The sequence below is a fragment of the Oncorhynchus kisutch genome, linkage group LG6 (genome assembly GCF_002021735.2).
Source record: "Oncorhynchus kisutch isolate 150728-3 linkage group LG6, Okis_V2, whole genome shotgun sequence".
NCBI classification, from domain to species: Eukaryota; Metazoa; Chordata; class Actinopteri; order Salmoniformes; family Salmonidae; genus Oncorhynchus; species Oncorhynchus kisutch.
The window spans coordinates 80,946,921-80,971,806 of record NC_034179.2 but is presented as its reverse complement, the minus strand read 5'-3'; the positions used below and the strand labels follow the sequence as shown (position 1 = coordinate 80,971,806).

Below are 24,886 nucleotides of genomic sequence, written 5' to 3'. Positions count from 1 at the left end.
AGAATAATAGCCAGTATGTAGAATAATACCCAAACATGCAAAGGAGGATATTACATTTTTCTGCCTTTGTGTACAAATTCAGGATACATCACCATGAAGAGAATGAAATCCATAATTCTAATATACTACAGATCAATGACACATGATGTCAATCTGTTACCATCATTCTGTTATCGGGTGTTAAACCACCTCTTACAAGTGACACGTTCCTACATCATACTTCTGTGTTCATGTCCCTGGTCTTTGGAATGGGCTTGACGATTATATCATCAAATTCATGAAAATGTGGTCATATAAAATATAGAAAAAAATATATTTGTGTTTATGGATGAAATTTCACTAAATACAATTGTGCTACTTTCTTGCCCATTGAAAACCATTCAAAAAGCCTACAAAATTCTAAAACTGTGAAGCTACTTGCCCCGTCACTTGCAAGAGTATAACAAAAATAGATTTTTTCAAACTCAAGGTGTCATATCATAGCTGACATTCCACTCTTTATGCAGACATCTTTGAATCTTAATTTGGAGTCAGATTTTATCGTCATTCTGCAACCAAATGTGACATCTGCACTGTTCTTCGAGTAGCTGTGTTTTTGTTCATATTGTCTGTGGAAGTTGTTAACAGTAGTCGTTGTGCATAGAGTTTTAACTTTGCAATCAAATAGTTTTTGTTTGGAATGCTTTAAAGTGAAAGATCTGAGTCTGTGTCATTCTGTTACAGGGGATTTGCCTGTATCAGACTGTTTTGATTGTTATCCTTCACCCACTGAGGGTAGATCAATACCACTATGGTCCCATGCTGCATTGCTTACTGCTCTCGCATGGTAATTGAGGCTAACCCTGGGGTCCATGCCTTCCAATCGTTTCCTCATATAAAACAACTGAAGTGATTTGAACTGAATGTGATTTCCGTGTGTCAACCTACGTTTTTATTTGAGGAGAAATACAATGTGTAGTGAGTGTTATACCAATAGCTCTACATGCTGTTTCAATGTGAGACCGGCAGGACAGAGTTTGTCATTGCTGCTTGTAATCTTTGCAGAAATGGCCTTTTGGATAAGCGAGTTAGGAAATAAATGGGATTGAAAATATTTTATTGAAGTACTTCAGCAGTGGATTGAGTTAAGAGCTGGCCTCCCAGGAGTATATAGTAAAGCACAGAAACTCCATCTATGTTAAGAAATATGATGATTACTATTAGGCTACATTAAGACCTTTTGGTAAAGGTAAATATTATGACTTTGGTTGTTATGGATTGTTTCCACTTGTTTTGGATAACGAACATAGTCAATCAAACAGACAGCCGACTCACAGCCACAAAATCTTTATTTTTACATTTTACATTTACATCACTTAGCAGATGGTCTTATCCAGAGCAACTTTTTATTGTATTCATCTAATTACATTTAGGGATTTGCTCCTGCTGATGCACAAAACACAGCAACTTCAAGAATAACAATCAAGAAAAGAGCCACCAGGCGAGTACAAAATCCACACCTCATCTGCCAGATCAGTCCCTTTTCCCACACCTCATCTGCCAGAACAGTCCCTTCTCCCACACCTCATCTGCCAGAACAGTCCCTTCTCCCACACCTCACCTGCCAGAACAGTCCCTTCTCCCACACCTCACCTGCCAGAACAGTCCCTTCTCCCACACCTCATCTGCCAGATCAGTCCCTTCTCCCACACCTCACCTGCCAGAACAGTCCCTTCTCCCACACCTCATCTGCCAGAACAGTCCCTTCGCCCACACCTCATCTGCCAGATCAGTCCCTTCTCCCACACCTCACCTGCCAGATCAGTCCCGTCTCCCACACCTCACCTGCCAGATCAGTCCCTTCTCCCACACCTCATCTGCCAGATCAGTCCCTTCTCCCACACCTCATCTGCCAGATCAGTCCCTTCTCCCACACCTCACCTGCCAGATCAGTCCCATCTCCCACACCTCATCTGCCAGATCAGTCCCGTCTCCCACACCTCATCTGCCAGATCAGTCCCTTCTCCCACACCTCACCTGCCAGATCAGTCCCTTCTCCCACACCTCACCTGCCAGATCAGTCCCGTCTCCCACACCTCACCTGCCAGATCAGTCCCGTCTCCCACACCTCACCTGCCAGATCAGTCCCTTCTCCCACACCTCATCTGCCAGATCAGTCCCGTCTCCCACACCTCACCTGCCAGATCAGTCCCTTCTCCCACACCTCATCTGCCAGATCAGTCCCTTCTCCCACACCTCATCTGCCAGATCAGTCCCGTCTCCCACACCTCACCTGCCAGAACAGTCCCTTCTCCCACACCTCACCTGCCAGAACAGTCCCTTCTCCCACAAACCATCAGCAAACCATTTACTTGTTACCCCCCAGCTGTCTTTTTGAGCAATGCTAAAACTGTCAGATTGCATTGGCACAATGAGATGCTTGAGACACAATTTAAAAAAAAAGGCACAATAACACTGATGGTGTTTTGGCATGGCCCATTGGAACGCATTGGCCACACCACAGAATGATCATCTACACATAGTTAGCTGAGAACATGTGTGTTGCCCTTGGATTGAGAGATTTAATCCCAAACCAAATAGCACATCTGGATTAGATAAATACTATGCCTATTCTCTGACTTTCAGAGCTCTGTTGTGTTCTTACCCTTGCGCTACAGGCACTGTTTACATAGTGTTTCCATAGTAGCCACTGCCAAAAAGAGTGAATAATATCAGTGTTATCAGAGTCACCTGCGGTTCTGTTTGCTTCTTTCTGTGCCCATATCATACTTAGGTGGGCGTCTGTGGGTGGAGAGAGCGGACAATGAATCACACAGATTCATAAAGATACCACCCGTCGACCAATCAGGTGGTCAGCCTCTTGCCTCACCTCCGTCTACAATAAGCACTGCGCTGATTATCACTGAGGAAAGATCACACAAACAGTGGAAAACAAAAATCATATTCTGATAGAATAATCCCGTACACAACTCAAGTACAAGTAAACAAGTGTATATTTGACATGAAAGTGGCAATTATACAACACTTCACAGTATGCTGCTTGTCACAAGTCTGCCCAGCGGAACTGCAAGCATGGCATTAGTGAAACAATTCACTTTTCATAAGCCTTTAATGATGTTTTCACACCTCTTAATGCAGCTGTGAGAGAGAGTGTGTGTGTGGGAGTGTGGCAGCGGTGGGGGTGGCAGAGGAAATGGATTTATCATGGATCAGATAGCATTGTTCAAGTGAGTTAACTGCTTTCTACAATACACTGCTATTTGTATCATTGAATGCAGTGAAAGGGACACAAGAGTCAACAATGTTGGTGGAGTATAACAATATACTGAGGCACTTTATGTGTTGGTCAGTGTGGTTTCACCTAATGCCTTCCACTCCACTGGGCAAATTGGTTAATAATGAGGGCTTGTGTCTGTGTGGTAACTCTGGTGTAACGGTCTAATAATGCATATTTTTTGTGCACCTACAGTACCAGTTTATTTTTCATGGTTTGGTGTGTGCATGATTTACAGTAGTCTTTTCCCCTGATGAACTAAACCTCTAAAGAAAACATCCACTATTTTGACATTCTGCGCTCATTTCGTCATATGAATCACCTAGATGTCAGATATTGTAGATACCATCCCTACATCCCTTTCAGCCCTTCATGCTCATATCTTATCTGTCTATATTCTCATATCCTCTGTCTGTTCAACCTCAATGCCTCCAATGTGGCTCCCCTGTCATAGCTGCCAGATAGCATTCAAAAGAACAGGAAAAAGTCATTCTTAAAAGAAACAATCAGTGTATAGGAACTCTGATGTTCCTTGACCTTTCAAATGGCATACTATATAGACCGAGTTACAGAAACCAGAGGGTCAAGTGTTGAACAACAACTCAACAACAATCAGATATGTGCAACCTTGGTATGCCCTCAAGCAAATTGAACACTGTCACCAGATATTCCACCTTGATATTCAGAAACATGAGACACTGTCTCCAGATATTCCACCTTGATATTCAGTAATATGAGACACTGTCACCAGATATTCCACCTTGATATTCAGTAATATGAGACACTGTCACCAGATATTCCACCTTGATATTCAGAAACATGAGACACTGTCACCAGATATTCCACCTTGATATTCAGTAATATGAGACACTGTCACCAGATATTCCACCTTGATATTCAGTAATATGAGACACTGTCACCAGATATTCCACCTTGATATTCAGTAACATGAGACACTGTCACCAGATATTCCACCTTGATATTCAGTAATACGAGACACTGTCACCAGATATTCCACCTTGATATTCAGTAATACGAGACACGGTCACCAGATATTTCACCTTGATATTCAGTGACATGAGACACTGTCACCGGATGCCAAGTTGCCAACTCTTTCCAGAGCCCTTTTCTTCCCCCATATAGCAGCAGTACAAACACAACCATGGCTCACAACACACAAGCAAAATAAACCCTCAATCTATAACCACCGTTTGATTTTATGCCAATCGGGGCACCTGTTTTCCTCCTCTGATTGTGCACCCCCCAGTCCTCAACAATCTAAACAAACAATTGGTACAGTCTTAGAAAAAGAGGTGCTATCTACAGCCAACTAACCCTTTTGGAACCTTTTTGGAACCCTTGTTCTAAGAGTGTAGGGCCATTCTGTTGGCATGGGATAGAAGCTACACAAGGTGCCTTCTTTTTCTTCTGTCCTCTGTTCCTCCAGCTAAGGTGTAGCGAGGTGAATGACTAGGATATAGAAGTGACGCTACATTCATCTATATATAATTGATTGTCACATTGTGCAGTAAAAATGTAATACAATTACAATCAGATATGTCAGATAAGTTTGGAAAAAGGCACAGACATTATGTACATACAGTGATCATGTGGTAAAACATATAAATACAGATTGAAATTATACAAATGTCTTCAGAAACAACCTAGTATATACACCGTTTTACAGGCAGTATCAAGTCATTGTAACACAAATTCCATTGGCTTGATGTAGAGTTCAAACACTCTCAGCCCATTGATCAGAAATGTAGCAATAAATTATGAAAGGTGCTATGGCCTTACAGAGTGCTTCTCTTCTCTATATGTGTATAGCGCTGTACATTTAAATAGACATTACATGAATGCTACAAAATATTAATGCAAGTTCCATCAAGTAACTGACTTCGGAGACAGTTATTTTACATTATAGGTAGCTTATCTCCAGTGAGGAGTTCTTCTCCACTGGCTCCTCTGGCAGTGGTTTGACACTCCCATTTGTGTGTCCATTATGCAGGGATGCTGGAGGCCCCAAGCTTGGGCCTTTCCCACCAATGTCACCAGCTTTGGCTTTCCTTTCTGGGGATACCACATGCTCAGATGCCCCTGGAGCTGGCGCCTTGGGTGTTAACAGGGCCTGGGAACTCTCAGGATGTCCGTTCCCATTCTGGGCGATCCTACAGATCTCCGTCATCTCTGTGACGTCCTCCCTGTCGTCATCATCCTCTTCCTCCTCCTCATCTCGTACGACCCTCCTCAAGCTCTCCCGGGGCTTCAGCACCCTCCCTCTCTCCTCCTGCTGCTGCTGGCGCTCTGTCAGGTCGTGGCTCTCCACCTTGCGTGAGGAGCGACACAGGGCCTTGCGGAAGCCCCGCTTAAAGTTTTCTGACAGGAAGCCATAGACGATGGGGTTGGCGCAGCTGTTGGCGTAGCCCATTACCACAACAAAGTAGTAGAGGCCCGGGTACTCTGATGGCAGAGACACCAGCAGGTTGAGGATGTTGAGGGCGTAGAAGGGCAACCAGCAGAAGACAAACACGGCGACCACGATCACCACCATGCGCGTCACCTTGCGCTCCGACTTCCTGCGCTTGGTGGACGTGGCGTGGACCTTCTTGCCAGAGCTGCGGATCTTGAAGACAATGAGCAGGTAGCAGAGGCAGATGATGAGGAGTGGGCAGAAGAAACCCACTGTGGACGTGTAGATGATAAAAGCCGCCCGCCAAATGTCGGCCGGCCGAGGCCAGGAGATATTGCAGGTGCCGCCCGTCTTGTGGACGTTGGCGAAGATTACCACAGGCAGGACCACCAGGAAGGAGATCGCCCACACTGTACCGTTGACCACCTTGGCCACCTGGGGCCGCCGCCACTTGGAGGAGCGTATGGGATGGACCACTGCCAGGTAGCGGTCAATGCTCATGACAGTTAGGCAGAAGATGGAGGTGAACTGGTTGATGGAGTCCACGGTCATGACCAGGCGGCACATAAAGGAGCCAAAGGGCCAAAACTGGAGGGTGTTCTGGACAGCCAGGAAGGGCAGGCCCAGCATGAAGAGCTCATCAGCGATGGCCAGGTTCAGGATGTAGATGTTAGTCACAGACTCCGTCTTGGAGTAGTGCAGCACAATGTGGATGACCAGGCTGTTCCCGCCAAGGCCGATGACACAGACGATGATGTAGATGAGTGGGATGAGGACCCCTGCTACACTGGGTCCTAATGGCATCTCTGGAATGTTGGTGGAGTTGATGCAGTTGAAGAGGGTGTCGTTGAGGAGGGTGTCATTGAGGAAGGTGTCGTTACATAGTAGCAAAGACAGGGGGAGGTGGGGGTAAGGGCTGGGGACTGTTCTGTTCTCCCACATGTCCTCTGCCATCTCTGAGGGGGCAGTGAGCAGAAGTCCAGGCAGGAGAGATGGAGGAGCAGGGGGATGTCTGTCTGTCTCTCTCAACTCCCACCCATCTGTCCTGTGGAGAGACCAGAAAGACTTGTTAAACTCAGGAGATCTTTCATATGTCATATTTTATTGAGAAGCATCTGTAGCTCAATGGAGAGAAGGAGAGACACAAATTAAAAGGGATGTGACAGACTTGACAGCGGCTTTATGTCTGTTATGCCTCTTATGGGCTCTTTCAGGTCCACGGCACAATAGTAGCCAGACAATACGTCATTGAGGGTTTTCCAAACAGCTTTAATTGTGTTCTTGCACTTCATTCAGGTGAAAGCCTTCTTTGGTAAATTCCCAGAAGCATGAGGTACATGAGAGAAGAAGACGTCAGTGTCTGGTTGTGTGAAAAGCTGCTGTTAAAACAAGTCTCAAGACAAATGAAGAGCTCGGGAAACAATGAGAGTGAAGATGAAACAAAACAAAAAAGAGCAGCAGGTGACGGAGGTCAAATGAAGTATGAAATTATAAAAAAGGACACCCAAACGGGATACTAGGTACGCAGCCCAGCATGAGTCAGACAGGAAATAATTAAGGCCAGACAAGGAGTGAGGGCATGGAGAGAAATTGACCAGATCGCAACACCTGTGTTTGGCTTCTCTTTGTGGCTATTGACCCCTCAGACAAATTAAACAGAGTGTGTTCCCACAAACAGACACTGCTGGGGCTAATAATTGACATTTTATTGGTAACTAGGTACTCTGGTGCACCACAGACCACTGTGTGTAGCTCTTCTGCCAACACATATGCTGTCATCGGTGTGTATGTACTTGTGTGAATGTAAATATGGAGTGTGTGTATGTGTGCACAGTTAATGTGAGACAGGAGAAATCTCAGGTAAGCTCAAAGGCTTGGGAGGGCCCTTTTTGTATCTAGCTGTGGAGTCGCAATGCCACGCTGGGTAAACATCCACTACTGATGACGTGCAGGGGTTCTGGAACAAATTAACACCTGGCTTTCTCTCTCTCTATCTACCTCCTTCCATCATACTGTGTAGATCCCATGAAAACACATACAGGAATGACCCTGGATTCATCTCTTTATGCTAAGAAGCTGTAACAGCAATGTATATAGTTTTAAATCACTTGCAAAAATGTGTCTTGTTTTTTTTTAATTAAAAAGAAGATTATGTATTGATTTAACATAACAACCTGGGTCAAGCAGGTCATCCTTTGTCCCTTGGTACTTGGCCCTGTCTCATAGGTGCCATCATCACAAAAGAGGTATTTGGTCAGCAATGGATGTACTGAACTACAAAATGGACACATACACATGAATTCTAGAGACTTCCCACTGGGCAAAAACTGGTTGAATCAAGGTTGGTTCCATGTCATAAAAAGTAAATACATGTGATGATGTTGAATCAATGTGGAAAACTGATTGGATTTGCAAAAAGTCATCAACGTTAGGGATTTATAAAAAAAAATCACCAAACTTTTAACGTAAATCCAACGTCATGGTGCAATTGTTTGTTGATTTCACATTGACTTCACATTAGTTGACAATTCAACTAAATATACATAAAAATAGTAGTTGAACGGACATCTGTACCAAGTGGTTTAGAACATGTCATATCACCACAGTTAAATGTGAACCAGTTTAGCATATTATCTACTTGGCACCACACGTCCCGCTAGGGCACCTCCCCCCACTGCTCAACTGACACAGTAGCACACAGAACGCAAAAAATATTCTTAGAAATATTTAACCTCCACACATTAACAAGTCCAATAGCTCAAATGAAAGATAAACACCTTGTTCATCTAGCCACCAAGTCAGATTTCTAAAATGTTTTACGGCGAAAACATAGCACATATTTATGTCAAACCACCACCAAAGATAGGCTAATTTACATAGCCATTTTGTAGAACAATAGATGCAATCACAAAAGCAGGATTAAAAGTAAAATAATTCACTAACCTTTTGAAAATCTTCATCAGATGACAGGAATAGGACATGTTATACAGTACATTTATGTTTTTTTCAATAATACGCTAATTATATCCATAAATCACGGTTTACATAGAAGGTCATGGCTAAAAAATGCTACAACAATGCCTGGAGAAATTATGGTAACTCTGCCAGATAACAGAAATACACATCATAAACGTTGACTACATATACTTAGAAAGATACACTTCTTCTTAATAAAACAGCTGTGTTACATTTATTTTTAACTTTACAGATTTCGTTCACTAGGCTATAATGTGAGTCGGCGCTCAGGAATTAGCATTTTGGCTCCTCCACAGAAACCCAAATTTAACACATAAATGTTCCCTTACCTTTGCTGTTCTTCCATCAGAAGACCTGGAAGGGTTTATACTTACCAAAAACAGCTTTAGTTTTGAAGTCTGTGTCTTTCGGTTATCAAACACGACATATTTCGGTTGAAATGCAGCCAAAAAGTAAAGTTAGTTCGCACCAAAACGTCGAAATTACATATTATATGTCGACTAAACTTGTCAAACTTGGTTCAGAACACAGCGTTAGCATGCTATATAGCTTCACCGCAATTCTCAGGACAAAGAGAAACACACGCATCGTTTAATCAATCTTGAAAGAAAGACACCACGCGCGTGAGAGTAACCTGTATTCTCGCACGACCGAAAGGATTCGGCAGTCATTACTCTCGTGAGCGCCGATTCACACAATGAGAAGCCCCATTGAAAGCGGACACCGCGCTGAAGGCATAGGAACTGTTCCCAGGACTGTAGGTGCTTGGGAAGGGTGGGGGCGATGACGTCAAAGTTGGGCCAACTTTTTGGATGACAAGAGAGAGTTTGGGAGAATGAGTGCCCTGAGAGTTCTGCTTTACTTACAGACATAATGTAAACGGTTTTAGAAGCTTTAGAGTGTTTTCTATTCAATAATATTTATTATATGCATATATTAGCAATTCTTTACAGATTTTTTTTCTGTTTACTATGGGCACGCATTTCACCAACAGCCTTAACAGGATTTATCATGCTTTTCAAATCTATTCGTTTCTGTCCCATGAAATATGCATAATAACATTTTCTCTGTTTTCGGAAATGTAATTTAATTAATTTTTTCCAGGATAATCAAAACCCTACTTATAATTGCACAGACGTGAGCTGAGCTCATTGACAGGGTTCAAGGTCAAGGTTATTGACAAGGTTATCATCACTTCAAAATCTGGAAGCTGAGGTGAAGCAGATTCAAATGAGGCTTTCCACCTCACTGATGCTCAGGTTCTGATCTGAGGGAGATACATGAAGAAAGACCAACTGTGAAAATGTACTGGCAAAGGAACGTGAGAGATAAACAGATGTTTTAGGGGTTGAAGAGAAATATAATACAGTATATACACTGAGTGTTCAAAACATTAGGACAGACTGATCAGGTGAATCCAGGTGAAAGCTGTGATCCCTTATTGATGTCACTTGTTAAATCTACTTCAACGCTGTTGGGTTTTTCATGATCAACAGTTTCCCGTGTGTGTCAAGAATGGTCCACCACATATAGGACATCCATCCACTTTCGACACCTTGTAGAGTCCATGCCCTGACGAATTGAGGCTGTTCGGAAAAGGGGGGATGCAACTCAATATTAGGAAGGTGTTCTTAATGTTTTGTACACTCAGTGTATATTTCTTAAATTATTCATTTTGACTAAGAGCATTTTCCTACATCGCACAATTTCTATATTCTAAATGGTTTGATTATTTTCATGCGAGGTGCATACATTTACCATCCTCCAACATTGGTTCTGGTTTCCCCGAGCTGCGGAGACACCAGGGAGAAGGAGCGCGTTGGGATTGCTGCCATAAATCAAACAGAACCAAATCAAGGGCACACATGACGGGCTAACAAGATCACGCTTTGAAGTCTTCAGCTCCACATGGAGAAGAGAGGGATGCCATTGCATTTATCTTTATCCTTGGGTTATGAACATAACATTGTCACTAATGCCTTGATTTCCTTCAGTTATTAAGATATTGTTAGTGGAATGGTCTTTGCACGATGGGACAGTTTTTTTCTGAAGACTGTCTCTTATCTCCAGCATTTCTCTTCTCTGCACAGATTACAAATTGGTCAGGGTACCATGGGGAAGGCAGGAATATAGTATGAATGCAGACCACACACATCTTTTAATCAATGTCATTCTCTTTTACTGCCACTCGGGAGCCATTTGTCCAGTGAACAAATATTTCTAAATGCGTCTGGCCAGTCAGTGCGGCAGTGCGGAGTTGCCATGGGAAAAGAGACATAAAAGCTAAGTGACTACTTCAGAGCTGCATCCACGCAATCAGCCCTCTTAGCCAGATCAATTGTGTTCAATTTCTGGGAAGAACAGAAGACACATGCCTCTTAAAGATGATCACTAATGCACATGATCATACACGGTTTATTGGGTACACCCATCTAGTACTGGGTCTGGCCTTTGCCTCCAGAACAGCCTGAATTATTTGGGGCATGGAATCATTGCTCAATTGATATCGAGGGACCTAACGTGTGCCAGGAAAACATTCCCCATACCACACCACCGCCACCAGCATGTACCGTTGACAACAGGTAGGATGAGGCCATGGACTCATGCTGCTTACACCAAATCCTGGGATTTGTCGGAACAGGCAATGTTTATCCACTCCTCAATGGTCCAGTGTTTGTGATGGCGTGCCCACTGGAGTCGCTTTGTTTTTAACTGATAGGTGTGGAACCGGGTGTGTTTGTCTGCTGCAAAAGCCCATCCGTGACAAGGATTGACAAAATGTGCATTTCGAGATACACAGCACTGTTGTACTGCACCGTTATTTGCCTGTTTGTGGCCCGTCTGTTAGCTTGCCATTCTCCTTTGATCTCTCATCAATGTGCTGTTTTTGCCCACAGGACTGCTGCTGACTGGATGTTTTTTGTGTGTCGCACCATTCTCTGTAAACCCTAGACACTCTCGTGCGTGAAAACCCCAGGAGGGCGGCTGCTTCTGAGATATTGGATCTGGCGCGCCTGGCACCGACGATCATACTTTAATTAAACATTTTATTTCACCTTTATTTAACCAGGTAGGCCAGTTGAGAACAAGATCTCATTTACAACTGCGACCTGGCCAAGATAAAGCAAAGTAGTGCGACACAAACAATAACACGAAGTTACACATGGAATAAACAAACATACAGTAAATAACATAATAGAAATGTATATATGCAGAGTGTGCAAATGAGATAAGATGAGGGAGGGAAGGCAATAAATAGGCCATAGTGACGAAATAATTACAATTTAGCAAATAAACACTGGAGTGATGGATGTGCAGAAGATGAATGGGCAGGTAGAGATACTGGGGAAAGGAGCAAAATAATTAAATAACAGTATGGGGATGAGGTAGTTGGATGAGCTAGTTACAGATGGGCTATGTACAGGTGTAGTGATCTATGAACTGCTCTGACAGCTGGTGCTTAAAGTTAGAGACGGAGTCTCCAGCTTCAGCGATTTTTGCAATTCATTCCAACTGGAACTGGAAGGAAAGGCAGCCAAAGGAGGAATTGGCTTTGGGGATAACTAGTGAAATATACCTGTTGGAGTGCGTGCTATGGGTGGGTGCTGCTATGGTGACCAGTGAGCTGAGATAAGGCAGGGCTTTACCCAGCAAAGACTTATAGATGACCTGGAGCCAGTGGGTTTGGCGACGAACATGAAGCGATGCCCAGCCAACGAGAGCATACAGGTCGCAGTGGTGGGTAGTATATGGGGCTTGGGTGACCAAATGGATGGCACTGTAACAGACTGCATCCAATTTGCTGAGTAAAGTGTTGGAGGCTATTTTGTAAATGACATCGCCAAAGTCAAGGATCGGTAGGATAGTCAGTTACGAGGGTATGTTTGGCAGCGTGAGTGAAGGATGCTTTGTTGCGATATAAGAAGCCGATTCTAGATTTCGTTTTGGATTGGAGATGCTGAATGTGAGTCTGGAAGGAGAGTTTACAATCTAGCCATGTATGTATTTGACACCTATGTATTTGTAGTTGTCCACATATTCTAAATCAGAACCGTCCAGAGTAGTGATGCTGGACGGGCAGGCAGGTGCGGGCAGTGAACGATTGAATAGCATGCATTTAGTTTTTCTTGCATTTAAGAGCAGTTGGAGGCCACGGAAGGAGTGTTGTATGGCATTGACGCTCGTCTGGAGGTTAGTTCACACAGTGTCCAAAGATGGGCCAGAAGTATACAGAATGGTGTCATCTGCGTAGAGGTGGATCAGAGAATCACCAGCAGCAAGAGCGACATCATTGATGTATACAGAGAAAAGAGTGGGCCTGAGAATTTAACCCTGTGGCACCCCCATAGAGACCGCCAGAGGTCCGGACAACAGGCCCTCCAATTTGACACACTGAACTCTTTCTGAGAAGTAGTTGGTGAACCAGACGAGGCAGTCATTTGAGAAACCAAGGCTGTTGAGTCTGCCGATAAGAATGTGGTGATTGACAGAGTCGACAGCCTTGGCCAGGTCGATGAATACAGCTGCACAGTATTGTCTCTGATCGATGGCGGTTATAATATTGTTTAGGATCTTGAGCGTGGCTGAGGTGCACCCATGACCAGCTCGGAAACCAGATTTCATAGCAGAGAAGGTACAGTGGGATTCGAAATGGTCAGTGATCTGTTTGTTAATTTGGCTTTCGAAAACCATAGAAAGGCATGGTAGGATAGATGTAGGTCAGTCACAGTTTGGGTCTAGAGTTTCTCGCCCTTTGAACGTTCATGACTGCGACAGCTTTCCAATCTTTGGGGATCTCAGACGATCCAAAATAGAGGTTGAACAGGCTAGTAATAGTTACAACAATTGCAGCGGATACTTTTAGAAAGAGAGGGTCCAGATTGTCTAGCCCGGCTGATTTGTAGAGGTCCAGGTTTTGCAGCTCTATCAGAACATCAGCTGTCTGGATTTGGGTGAAGGAAAAATGGGGGAGACTTGGGCAAATTCCTGTGGGGGGGGGGCAGGGCTGTTGACTGGGGTAGGGGTAGCCAGGTGGAAAGCATGGCCAGCCGTAGAAAATGCTTATTGAAATTATTAATTACCATGGATTTATCGGTGGGGACAGTGTTTCCTATACTCAGTGCAGTGGGCAGCTGGGAGGAGGTGCTCTTATTCTCCATGGACTTTACAGTGTCCCAGAACTTTTTGGAGTTTGTGCTACAGGATGCAAATTTATGTTTGAAAAAGCTATCCTTTGCTTTCTTAATTAACTGCCTGTGTATATTGGTTCCTAACTTCCCTGAAAAGTTGCATATCGCGGGGGCTATTCGATGCTAATGCAGTCCGCCACAGGATGTTTTAGTGCTGGTCAAGGGCAGTCAGGTCTGGAGAGATCCAAGGGCTATCTTGTTCCTTCCAATCTGGTCCTGGTTTTACATTTTTTGAATGGGGCATGCTTATTTAAGATGGTGAGGAAAGCACTTTTAAAGAATAAGCAGGCATGGAATGAGGTCAATATCCTTCCAGGATACACGGGCCAGATCGATTAGATAGACCTGCTCGCTGAGGTGTTTTAGGGAGCGTTTGACAGTGATGAGGGGTGGTCGTTTGACCGCAGATCCATTACAGATGCAGGCAATGAGGCAGTGATTGCAGAGATCCTGGTTGAAGACAGCAGAGGTGTATTTGGAGGGTTGGTTGAATAGGATGATATCTGTGAGGGTGCCCGGGTTTACGGATTTAGGGTTGTACCTGGTAGGTTTATTGATAATTTGTGTGAGATTGAGGGCATCTAGCTTAGATTGTAGGATGGCCGGGGTGTTAAGCATGTCCCAGTTTAGGTCGCCTAACAGTACCGTCTTTGACGATTGAGGGGGGGCAATCAATTCACATATGGTGTCCAGGGTACAGCTGGGGACAGAAGGTGGTCTATAGCAAACGGAAACTGTGAGAGACTTGTTTCTGGAAAGGTGGATTTTTAAAAGTAGAAGCTCAAATTGTTTGAGCACAGACCTGGATAGTATGACATAACTCTGCAGGCTATCTCTGCAGTAGATTGCAACTCCGATAAGGGTATGGCTAAAGGCTATAAAAACTGGTAGTCTAGTGCATTCGGAACAGAGAGTAAAAGGAGCAGGTTTCTGGGCACGGAAGAATAGACTCAAGGGATAATGGTAGGATGTGCAAACAGTGGAGGTAAACCTAGGAATTGAGTGACGATGAGAGAAGTATTGTCTTTAGAGACACCATTTAAACCAGGTGAGGTTTGGGAGGTGGAACAAAAGGGTTAGCTAAGGCATATTGAGTAGGAGGCTCTACAGTGAAATAAGACAATAATCACTAACCAAAACAGCAAGGGACAAGGCATATTGACATTATGGAGAGGCATGCGTAGCCGAGTGGTCATGGGGTCTAGTGAGTAGCTAGGCGGGCTGGAGACACGGCGATTCAGACAGCTAGCGGGCAGGGGCTAGCAGGCTAGCAGAAGGGCCTTAAGGGGATGTCGCGACGGAAGGGTCAGTTGTAGCCCTCTCGGGCGTTAATGTCGGTAGACCAGTCATGATGGATCGGCAGGGCTCCGTGTGGTAAAAGGGTCCAGGCAAATTGGCAAATAGGTATTGTAGCCCAAGAAAATTGGCTGATGGGCCTCTTCAGCTAACAGTCGATATGCTCTAGACAGCTAGTGGGCCGCGGCTAGCAGGCTAGCAGATGGACATTCAGGGTACGTCGCGACGGAGGAGCCTGTTGAAAACCCCTCGGGTGGATTACGTCGGTAGACCAGTCGCGAAGGATCGGCGGGGAGTGGCTGATGGACCTCTTCAGCTTGCCGGGAGATGGGCCTAGCATAGGCGAGCTCCAGGCTAATTGGTGCTTGCTTTGGGACAGAGACGTTAGCCAGGAGTAGCCACTCGGATAGCAGCTAGCTAGCTGCGATGATCCAGGTGAAAAGGTTCAGAGCTTGTGGTAGGAATTCGGAGATGTGGGGAAAAGGGTTTGGTATGCTCTGGGTTGAATCACGCTGTGCAGACTGGCAGGAGTTGTGCAGACTGGCTAAAGGTTAGCTGATGACCGCTAGCAGTGGCTAGCTGACTACTAGCTAGTAGCTAGTTATCTGGCTAGCTTCTGTTGGGGGTTCTGGTTCTGTTGGGGGTTCTGGTTAAAGAAAATAGCAGATCCATACCCCATTGGGTGAGCCAGGTTGCAGGAGAGTATGTTGGAGTTGAGGTAAAAAAATATATACGAAATATATACAAAGAAAATGCAAAGGAAAAAGATATATACATGTGACACGACAGGATGAAGACAAAGACACCTGACTGCTACGTAATCTTGGAATGATACCATGCTCAAAGTTGCTTAGATCACTATTCCCATTCTAACGTTCTGTCGAACAGTAACTGAATGCCTTGATGCCTGTCTGCATGGTTTATATAGCAAGCCATGGCCACGTGACTCACAGTCTGTAGGAGCGAACCATTTTAGTGAATGGGGTGGTGTACCTAATAAACTGGGAACTGAGTGTATTTTTTTGTTTCCATAGGCGCTTTCTGTCATGAGGATATGTTGCTATGGCAAGGTTATTGAGGGACAGGGAGTGCTCTCGTTTTCTTGGGCATGATATAAATGGGACGACAATAACAACAAAAGATAACAGCAATCCAATGTTTTTTGACAACTGCCACCCAGTCCTGCTCTTGGCTTCGTCATGCTCTTTGATACATGTGTCACAGCCTTTGATGCCAGTCTATTTTGATGCTCTTCGATTGTTCGAGGGCCTTGACTCAATGCTGAACACTTTCTGTCATTTCTCCTCTTGCCCATCTGAGATAATGGTTACAACATGAAGTTCATAGAGATAAAGATCCCTTAATTAATCATTTATAAACAGTTTAAAGAGAGTTCACTTACCATTTATTAATCATTGTTCCTACATTTGTAAATGTCAATAAGCAATCTCTAAAGAGTAATTTATATTCACAATTTGTAAATGATTAATAATGTTCTACTGTTGTACTTATAAAACTGTTATAAAGAAATTATTATCAACTCATAAGATGATTTATAAGGTATTTGTTAATGGCTGACTAATGGTTTGATATTTATAAATCTATTTATACACTGCTCAAAAAAATAAAGGGAACACTAAAATAACACATCCTAGATTTGAATGAATGAAATATTCTTATTAAATACTTTTTTCTTTACATAGTTGAATGTGCTGACAACAAAATCACACAAAAATTATCAATGGAAATCAAATTTATCAACCCATGGAGATCTGGATTTGGAGTCACACTTAAAATGAAAGTGGAAAACCACACTACAGGCTGATCCGACATTGATGTAATGTCCTTAAAACAAGTCAAAATGAGGCTCAGTAGTGTGTGTGGCCTCCACGTGCCTGTATGACCTCCCTAAAACGCCTGGGAATGCTCCTGTTGAGAAACGCCTGGGAATGCTCCTGGACTAAAGCATCCGCCAATTCCTGGACAGTCTGTGGTGCAACGTGGCGTTGGTGGATGGAGCGAGACATGATGTCCCAGATGTGCTCAATTGGATTCAGGTCTGGGGAACGGGCGGGCCAGTCCATAGCATCAATGCCTTCCTCTTGCAGGAACTGCTGACATACTCCAGCCACATGAGGTCTAGCATTGTCTTGCATTAGGAGGAACCCAGGGCCAACCACACCAGCATATGGTCTCACAAGGGGTCTGAGGATCTCATCTCGGTACCTAATGGCAGTCAGGCTACCTCTGGCGAGCACATGGAGGGCTGTGCGGCACCCAAAGAAATGCCACCCCACACCATGACTGACCCACCGCCAAACCGGTCATGCTGGAGCATGTTGCAGGCAGCAGAACGTTCTCCACGGCGTCTCCATACTCTGTCACGTCTGTCACATGTGCTCAGTGTGAACCTGCTTTCATCTGTGAAGAGCACAGGGCGCCAGTGGCGAATTTGCCAATCTTGGTGTTCTCTGGCAAATGCCAAACGTCCTGCACGGTGTTTGGGTTGTAAGCACAACCCCCACCTGTGGACGTCGGGCCCTCATACCACCCTCATGGAGTCTGTTTCTGACCGTTTGAGCAGACACATGCACATTTGTGGCCTGCTGGAGGTCATTTTGCAGGGCTCTGGCAGTGCTCCTCCTGCTCCTCCTTGCACAAAGGTGGAGGTAGCGGTCCTGCTGCTGGGTTGTTGCCCTCCTACGGCCTCCTCCACGTCTCCTGATGTACTGGCCTGTCTCCTGGTAGCGCCTCCATGCTCTGGACACTACGCTGACAGACACAGCAAACCTTCTTGCCACAGCTCGCATTGATGTGCCATCCTGGATGAGCTGCACTACCTGAGCCACTTGTGTGGGTTGTAGACTCCGTCTCATGTTACCACTAGAGTGAAAGCACCGCCAGCATTCAAAAGTGACCAAAACATCAGCCAGGAAGCATAGGAACTGAGAAGTGGTCTGTGGTCACCACCTGCAGAACCACTGCTTTATTGGGGGTGTCTTGCTAATTGCCTATAATTTCCACATGTTATCTATTCCATTTGCACAACAGCATGTGAAATGTATTGTCAATCAGTGTTGCTTCCTTCCAGTTTGATTTCACAGAAGTGTGATTGATTTGGAGTTACATTGTGTTGTTTAAGTGTTCCCTTTATTTTTTTGAGCAGTGTAAATAGTGCCTTCAGAAAGTATTCACACAATACCCCATAATGTTAGTGGAATTATGTTTTTAGACATTTTTACAAATGAATTACAAATGAAAAGCTGAATGTCTTCAGTTCAAATGTATTCAACCCCTTTGTTATGGCAAGCCTAAAAACGTTCAGGAGTAAACATGTGCTTAACAAGTCACATAATAAGTTGTATGGACTCACTCTGTGTACAATAATAGTGTTTACCATGATCTTTGAATGACTACCGCATCTCTCTACCCCACACATATAATCATCTCTAAGGTCCAGTAGCAGTGGGTGGGTAAAATCACTTGGGAAGCCAAGCCAGAAAAAAAGACATATTACAACCTATGTGTTGTAATAATTGCGTTGTTTGCTCTATAACCTGTTAGTTCATACAGTATGCCTTGATTCCGTGATATATAGGCCTAAGACATAGACAATAAGAGGACACAGTGGCAGAATAAATTCAACCCAAATTTTGTTTCATCACAAAACCAGAGAGCAACCTCTGTCCGGTGAAGTCCACACAGCATAATGTATGTAGTTACAACTAAAAGATACCAATAATGATTTAATCCAATCAATGTAACCTAAATATGATGTGGCTGTCCATGGTTCTGATTTATGTGTGTATGTTGATTCACCCTACTTGTAGAGAAATGCCAATGCTATCCTCCTCTCTTTCATGTTGACAAAACGTCTATGTCCTAGGCTACCTGGCGAAAATGCTTGCTCGCTAGCCTAACTTCCTTTCATGGACCATGTTAGCTAGTTAACATGAACCTTCTACATCTAGCTACATATTGAGCTTCCATCCTCACAGGCTGTGGGCACAATGTATGAATTTATGATTGGATCAGAATCTCTGTTATAATCATTGGCCAGTATGGAGATTTAGGTTAAACCACAAGTCCAAATCCTTATCTCCATCCATGGATAATTTAGGAATGGGACAATTTTACCTAGCTAGTTAGCCACCAGAGGACAACAACACAACGAGATGCAACAATTCAAGATGTTTCTGTTAATGACGTATTGCTCTCGATGTGATTTGAGTGAAGCCAAATCCAAATTGGCTTCTCTTGACACTTTGTTTTGGTGCGCCAGGACCATTCACAGTTGTGCTCACTCAGTTTAGCTCAACACTGATAGGCTATAATTATATACTTTATTTTATCAAGGGAGGCCAAATTCTGTCTTCCTGTGCATTAAACACTACGGGAGGCAACAATGTCATACACTTTTTGACCAGTCAGAATCGGATAGATGGCCTACACTTACAGAGACAGAGGGGCGCTGTTTCGCTGGCTAAGATGCTTTCTCCGGTGAAAGATATTCAGGCTCTTGCGAATTGAAGGAAAATGATGAAACACAGAGAGACGAAAGAAAAGTTATTTTATGTTTTCTTCTAGGTAATTTTCTCTAGGGTCCTCTAAGGGGTCCTCTAAGGTCCTTCAGTCGAGCAGTGAATTTCAAACTCAGATTCTACCACAAAGACCAGGAAGGTTTTCCGATGCCTCACAAAAGAAGGACACCTATTGATAGATTGGGGGGGCAGATATTGAATATCCCTTTGCGCATGGTGAAGTTGCCGAAGAGGATACTGCAAAACATGTGGCAAAGCAATTGTTTTTTTGTCCTGACTAAAAAGTGTTATGTTTGGGGCAAATCCAGTACAACACATTACACATTACATCACTCTCCATAGTATAGTGGTGGCTGCACCATGTTATTTGTATGCTTGTATTTGTTAAGGACTAGAGGAAAACCTGGTTCAGTCTGCTTTACACCAGACACTGGGAGATTAATTCACCTTTCAGCAGGACAATAACCTATAACAAAAGGCCAAATCTACACTGTAGTTGCTTACCAAGAAAACAGTGAATGTTCCTGAGTTACAGATTTGACCTAATCTACTTGAAAATCTACAGCAAGACCTGAAAATGGTTGTCTGACAACGATCAACAAACAATTTGACAGAGCTTGAAGAATTTTGAAAAGAATAATAGGCAAAAGTTTCACAATCCAGGTGTGGAAATCTCTTAGAGATTTACCCAGAAAGACTCACAGCTGTAATCGCTGCCAAAGGTGCTTCTATAAAGTATTGCCTCAGGGGTGTGAATACTCAAGTAAATGAGATATTTCTGTATTTCATTTTCAATAGATTTGCTAATATTTCAAAAAGCATGTTTTCACTTTGTCTTTATGGTGTATTGTGTGTAGATGGGTGAGAAAAAATATAAATGTAGTCCATTTTGAATTCAGACTGTAACACATATAAATGTAGAATAAGTCAAGGGGTATGAATACTTTCTGAAGGCACTGTATATCATGAATGGGATATTTAGGAATTCTTAATGAGTGCATTTATAAATCTGAGTAGGTCTACATGCACTTATTATTACCTCAGATGACGATTAATGTAGTTGCTTAGAAACCATTTATTAATTATTAATCAACCATTTTGCAGCTCCTAATCTAAAGTGTGCACTATAAATAGCTTTATAAATGTTTCATAAATGACTTGTCACTCCCCAAAAGCTGACCACATTTGTAGATAGTACCTGACGCTCCACCAATGGCTAAAAATAACCTAAAACAAGCAACGGTAAAAGAAGTACACAATTAAGGGACGTATAAGAATTTTAAAAATAAATAAAACAGAGTGTCTCCAGAATACATTTTAATGCACGAACTTGCTTAAATAATTTCAGTTACATATTTCATAAGCTTCATAGCTGCAGTCATTAACAAAGGCCTGATAAATCACAAGTGATCATCAACCTGGGTAATTTGCAGTTGAACCAGAAGCATACACACAGTGTTATATGGCTGCCGAACACTAGACTAGCCAGGCTATTTCTAAGAATCTCAGATAAAGTGGTGATAATAGCTGTCCATGGGAATGAAGACTCTCAGCTGTTATTTGGTCCCACTAACTGGATGACTAGATGTAGAACACCGTCCTTTGCTACCTGGGAGGTATAATCACTGCTTCCTTGAACTGTTATTTTCTGTTATTTTTGCCTGCTGACATTTGCAGATAACGATTTTTGCAAGCTGTGACCTTCTAGGGAACACAAAAAATCTCTGAAAAAAAGAGAAGGGCCATTCAGTTTTTAATTAAGTATCAGTCCCATTTTTTTTTACCCAATCTTATCTTGCCCTTCAAATGGAAAGTAATCTAAAAAATTCTTGCCTCATAAATATCAATCTTGTTTTTCCATGTCGTGCCACTGTCAGAGTCAATAAAATCTGATGATTTAGAGGCCATATTGTTTGAGGAAATAAGGGAACTGAACACAATAATGTATCTATCAGTACAGAAAGACTTCAGTGTCCCTGAAATTTAGCATACAGCTAACCATTTTTACCAATCAGAAAGCATTCAAGCACAAATTGGCCAACAGATTCTCCTGACAGATAGGTGATCACAGCACACTAACTAATCCAACTAGCACTTGCATCACTCCTAACATATAGTACTAGGTTTACGTTTTGGCACTTAATCTGTTTTTACTGTAAAATATATAACATAAAAGACGAATAAATAAATTATCACACTTGTGAGATAAAACATACTGTAGGTGTTTTGACCAAAAAAAATCCATGAACTATAATCCATATGATAATCCACATTTATTTTTGCTGCAGGACTTTCCTGCTGTAGCAAACTGGCTCAAATGAAGATCCTACATCTATACATAACCACTATGTATGGCTTGGACACACCATTCGAATCAGTCTCCTTCAGTGTTGAATGCAAACAGGACCACGTGAGAACCACGGTCAATGTCATTGCCATGCAAAGATGTTTACATACCTTATCTGCTTCCATATTTCTGCCTTCATCTAAAAATCCCATCCCAACAGTCACAGAACTAAGACACTGCTCTACTGACAACTCATAATATACACTCTTGGAAAAAAAGATGCTATCTAGAACCTACAAGGGTTCTTCGGCTGACCCCATAGGAGAATCCTTTGATGAACCCTTTTTGGTTCCAGATACAACCCTTTTGGGTTATATGTAGAACACTTTCCATGGAAACCAAAAGAGTTCTACCTTGAACAAAAAACAGTTCTACCTGGAACTGAAAATGGTTCTACTATGGGGACAGTCAAGGAACCCCTTTGGAACCCTTTTTTTCCCTAACAGTGTAGTCTCAAGATGATGTCTTAATAAAAGCCATTCATTGTTTTCTAATAACAACAAACATCATTGGACCTTCTACAGAAGTTCCTAACATTGTGTGTTTGTTCTGTGTGGACTGTAAATGCCACATGACCACACATACTGATTGTGCATGTGGGTGGGAGGGGGCCTGCTGTGTGTGTGTGTGTGTGGGGGGGGGGGGTCTGCTGGGATCCCAGATTTTCCATCTGAGCAAGGTCCTACCCACGTATTCAAATCTGCCAAGAGGCCTTGAATAAATTAAAGAGTGATGATCCAGCAGGTCTATAAATTCATTTTGGATGATTTATTAATGTTATTATTTTTAACCTAATCCTGTGGGTGCTTTTCTACAGGGTATAGCTCTTCAGGGCTTGCTGACTAACATACTGTCCCTCCAGAGCTACGGACAGACAGATGGAACTCATCATGCTCATTGGTGAGTCTGCTCTCGTATGGTCTTTAACTTTAACTGAGCTCTAATTTTTTTCTTTTGATCGCCCCCGGGCCCTCTGTCCCAGATTTTCCACCAATCGCCCAGACTGAGTGCTAAAAACATCCTCAGATCGACTCAACTCTGCACTCTGTCTATCTGCTTGTACATCAATCTCCAGCAGACATCAGCCCCCAGCTTTTTTATTATCAAAACTAAAGAAGTAAAAATATATATATAATTTTATGTCTTTTTCAGCTGGTGGGAGGAGGTGAGCAGGGGGGTGAGGGGTGTTTGGAGTGGGCATGGTCTGCAAGAACACCTTGCAGGTATTTTACACCTAGGGAATGTTGGCGAGACACTGTGATGAACAGCACGCGTCTAGCAACCCAAAGGGTGTGAGTTTGAATCTCATCACGGACAACTTCAGCATTTTAGCTAATTTGCAACTTTTCAACTACTTACTAGTTTTTATCTATTTTTGAACTACTTAGCATGTTAGCTAACTCTTACCCTAATCTTAACCCTTTTAGCTAACCCTTCGACCTAACCCTAAGCTTAACCATTTTAACTAACCCTTCCCTTAAATCTAACCTTAACCCTTTAACCTAACTCCTGAACTTAACCCTAACCTTAAGGGTTAACTAGCTAATGTTAGCGAGCTAGCTATTGTTAGCCACCTAGCTAGAATTTGTAACAGATCATATGTTATGCAAATTCGTAACATATTGTACGTTTGGCAAATTCGTAACTTATGGTACGTTTCAAATTTGTAACATATAATATAAATCATATTTCACAACACATCATACGATGTGTTTCTGGTTGATGGAAATCCACAAATTAATACATACCATACAAAACGTAACATATACTAAATTATGTGTCTTGGGTTTACAAACAGAATAATACGAAATGCTCTGAGACCAGGTTGCGTTCAAAGGCACTTAAATCATTCACTCTTGGAATGGCACACATACACAATCCATGTCTCAGTTGTCTCAAGGATTAAAAATAATTATTTAACCTGTCTCCTCCCCTTCATCTACACTGATTGTAGTGGATTTAACAAGTGACATTAATAAGGGATCATAGCTTTCACCTGGATTCACCTGGTCATTCTATGTCATGGAAATAGCAGGTGTTCTTATATGTTTTGTTCACTCAGTGTATATTGCTCTAGTAATAGACTAAACAAAAACCATTAAAACCATTAAAAATCTTACCTTTCACTTTTGCAAACACGTTTTTTCGGTAAGTATCCACAGCTGGGTGATTAAATAATGGTGAAGTTGTGCTTTCTCTTGGGAAATTACCCCAAAAAATGTTACTTGCAAATAATAGGGTACACAATTGTTCTTTCTTTAGTGTGTCCGATATAAAAATAATAATTTATAACGGAATGAACTTTCTCTTATGCGCACTTCCACCTGACTGTTCACAGTCCGAGAGGTAGCCTGCACTGAAAGACACCAACATTATATTAGGCTACTCGTTGCACCATCACTCGCTTGTAACTAGGTAACGGGTCTTCTGCTCGCAGGCGCTCCAGAGAAAAAAGTAGGAGGTGTTGGAATAAATTACTGTGTGTTTGTGTGTGTGAGAGAGAGAGATGGGGGGCTTTGGGGATTCTACTCTTTGAATTACATCTAGAGTCAATTGGACATTGCACTCCACCAGTCTCTGCCCACTTAATCTGTAGCCTGGTGTATGCCCTCTTGATAATAACCGAAGTATGCTATTGTTAACGTAGAAGGTGTGGCGATCTTTTTCCCAAGGGAGTTCAGGAGAAATTTTCCAGCACATTAATCAGTCACATATATTTATAGCATGAGAACATCTGATAAGTATTGGTTTATAATGGCACAATAGAACCTATTGGAGAATATGTTTGACAAGACCACCAGTTAAAACAGAGACGCTAATGTTGGCAGTTAGAAACAAATCTATATCTGC

At 42.8% G+C, this 24,886-nt stretch overlaps 1 protein-coding gene across 1 annotated transcript; it reads right to left on the bottom strand.

Annotated features, from left to right (window-relative positions):
- Positions 1-1,946: 1,946 nt before the first annotated feature.
- Positions 1,947-24,415, bottom strand: LOC116374487 (somatostatin receptor type 5-like). The gene is made up of 2 exons (XM_031827850.1): positions 24,157-24,415; positions 1,947-6,732 (listed from the first exon to the last, which is right to left on the bottom strand). Exon 2 carries the CDS (start codon positions 6,639-6,641, stop codon positions 5,196-5,198), a length of 1,446 nt encoding a protein of 481 aa, XP_031683710.1. The 5' UTR covers positions 6,642-6,732; positions 24,157-24,415; the 3' UTR covers positions 1,947-5,195.
- Positions 24,416-24,886: the final 471 nt, after the last annotated feature.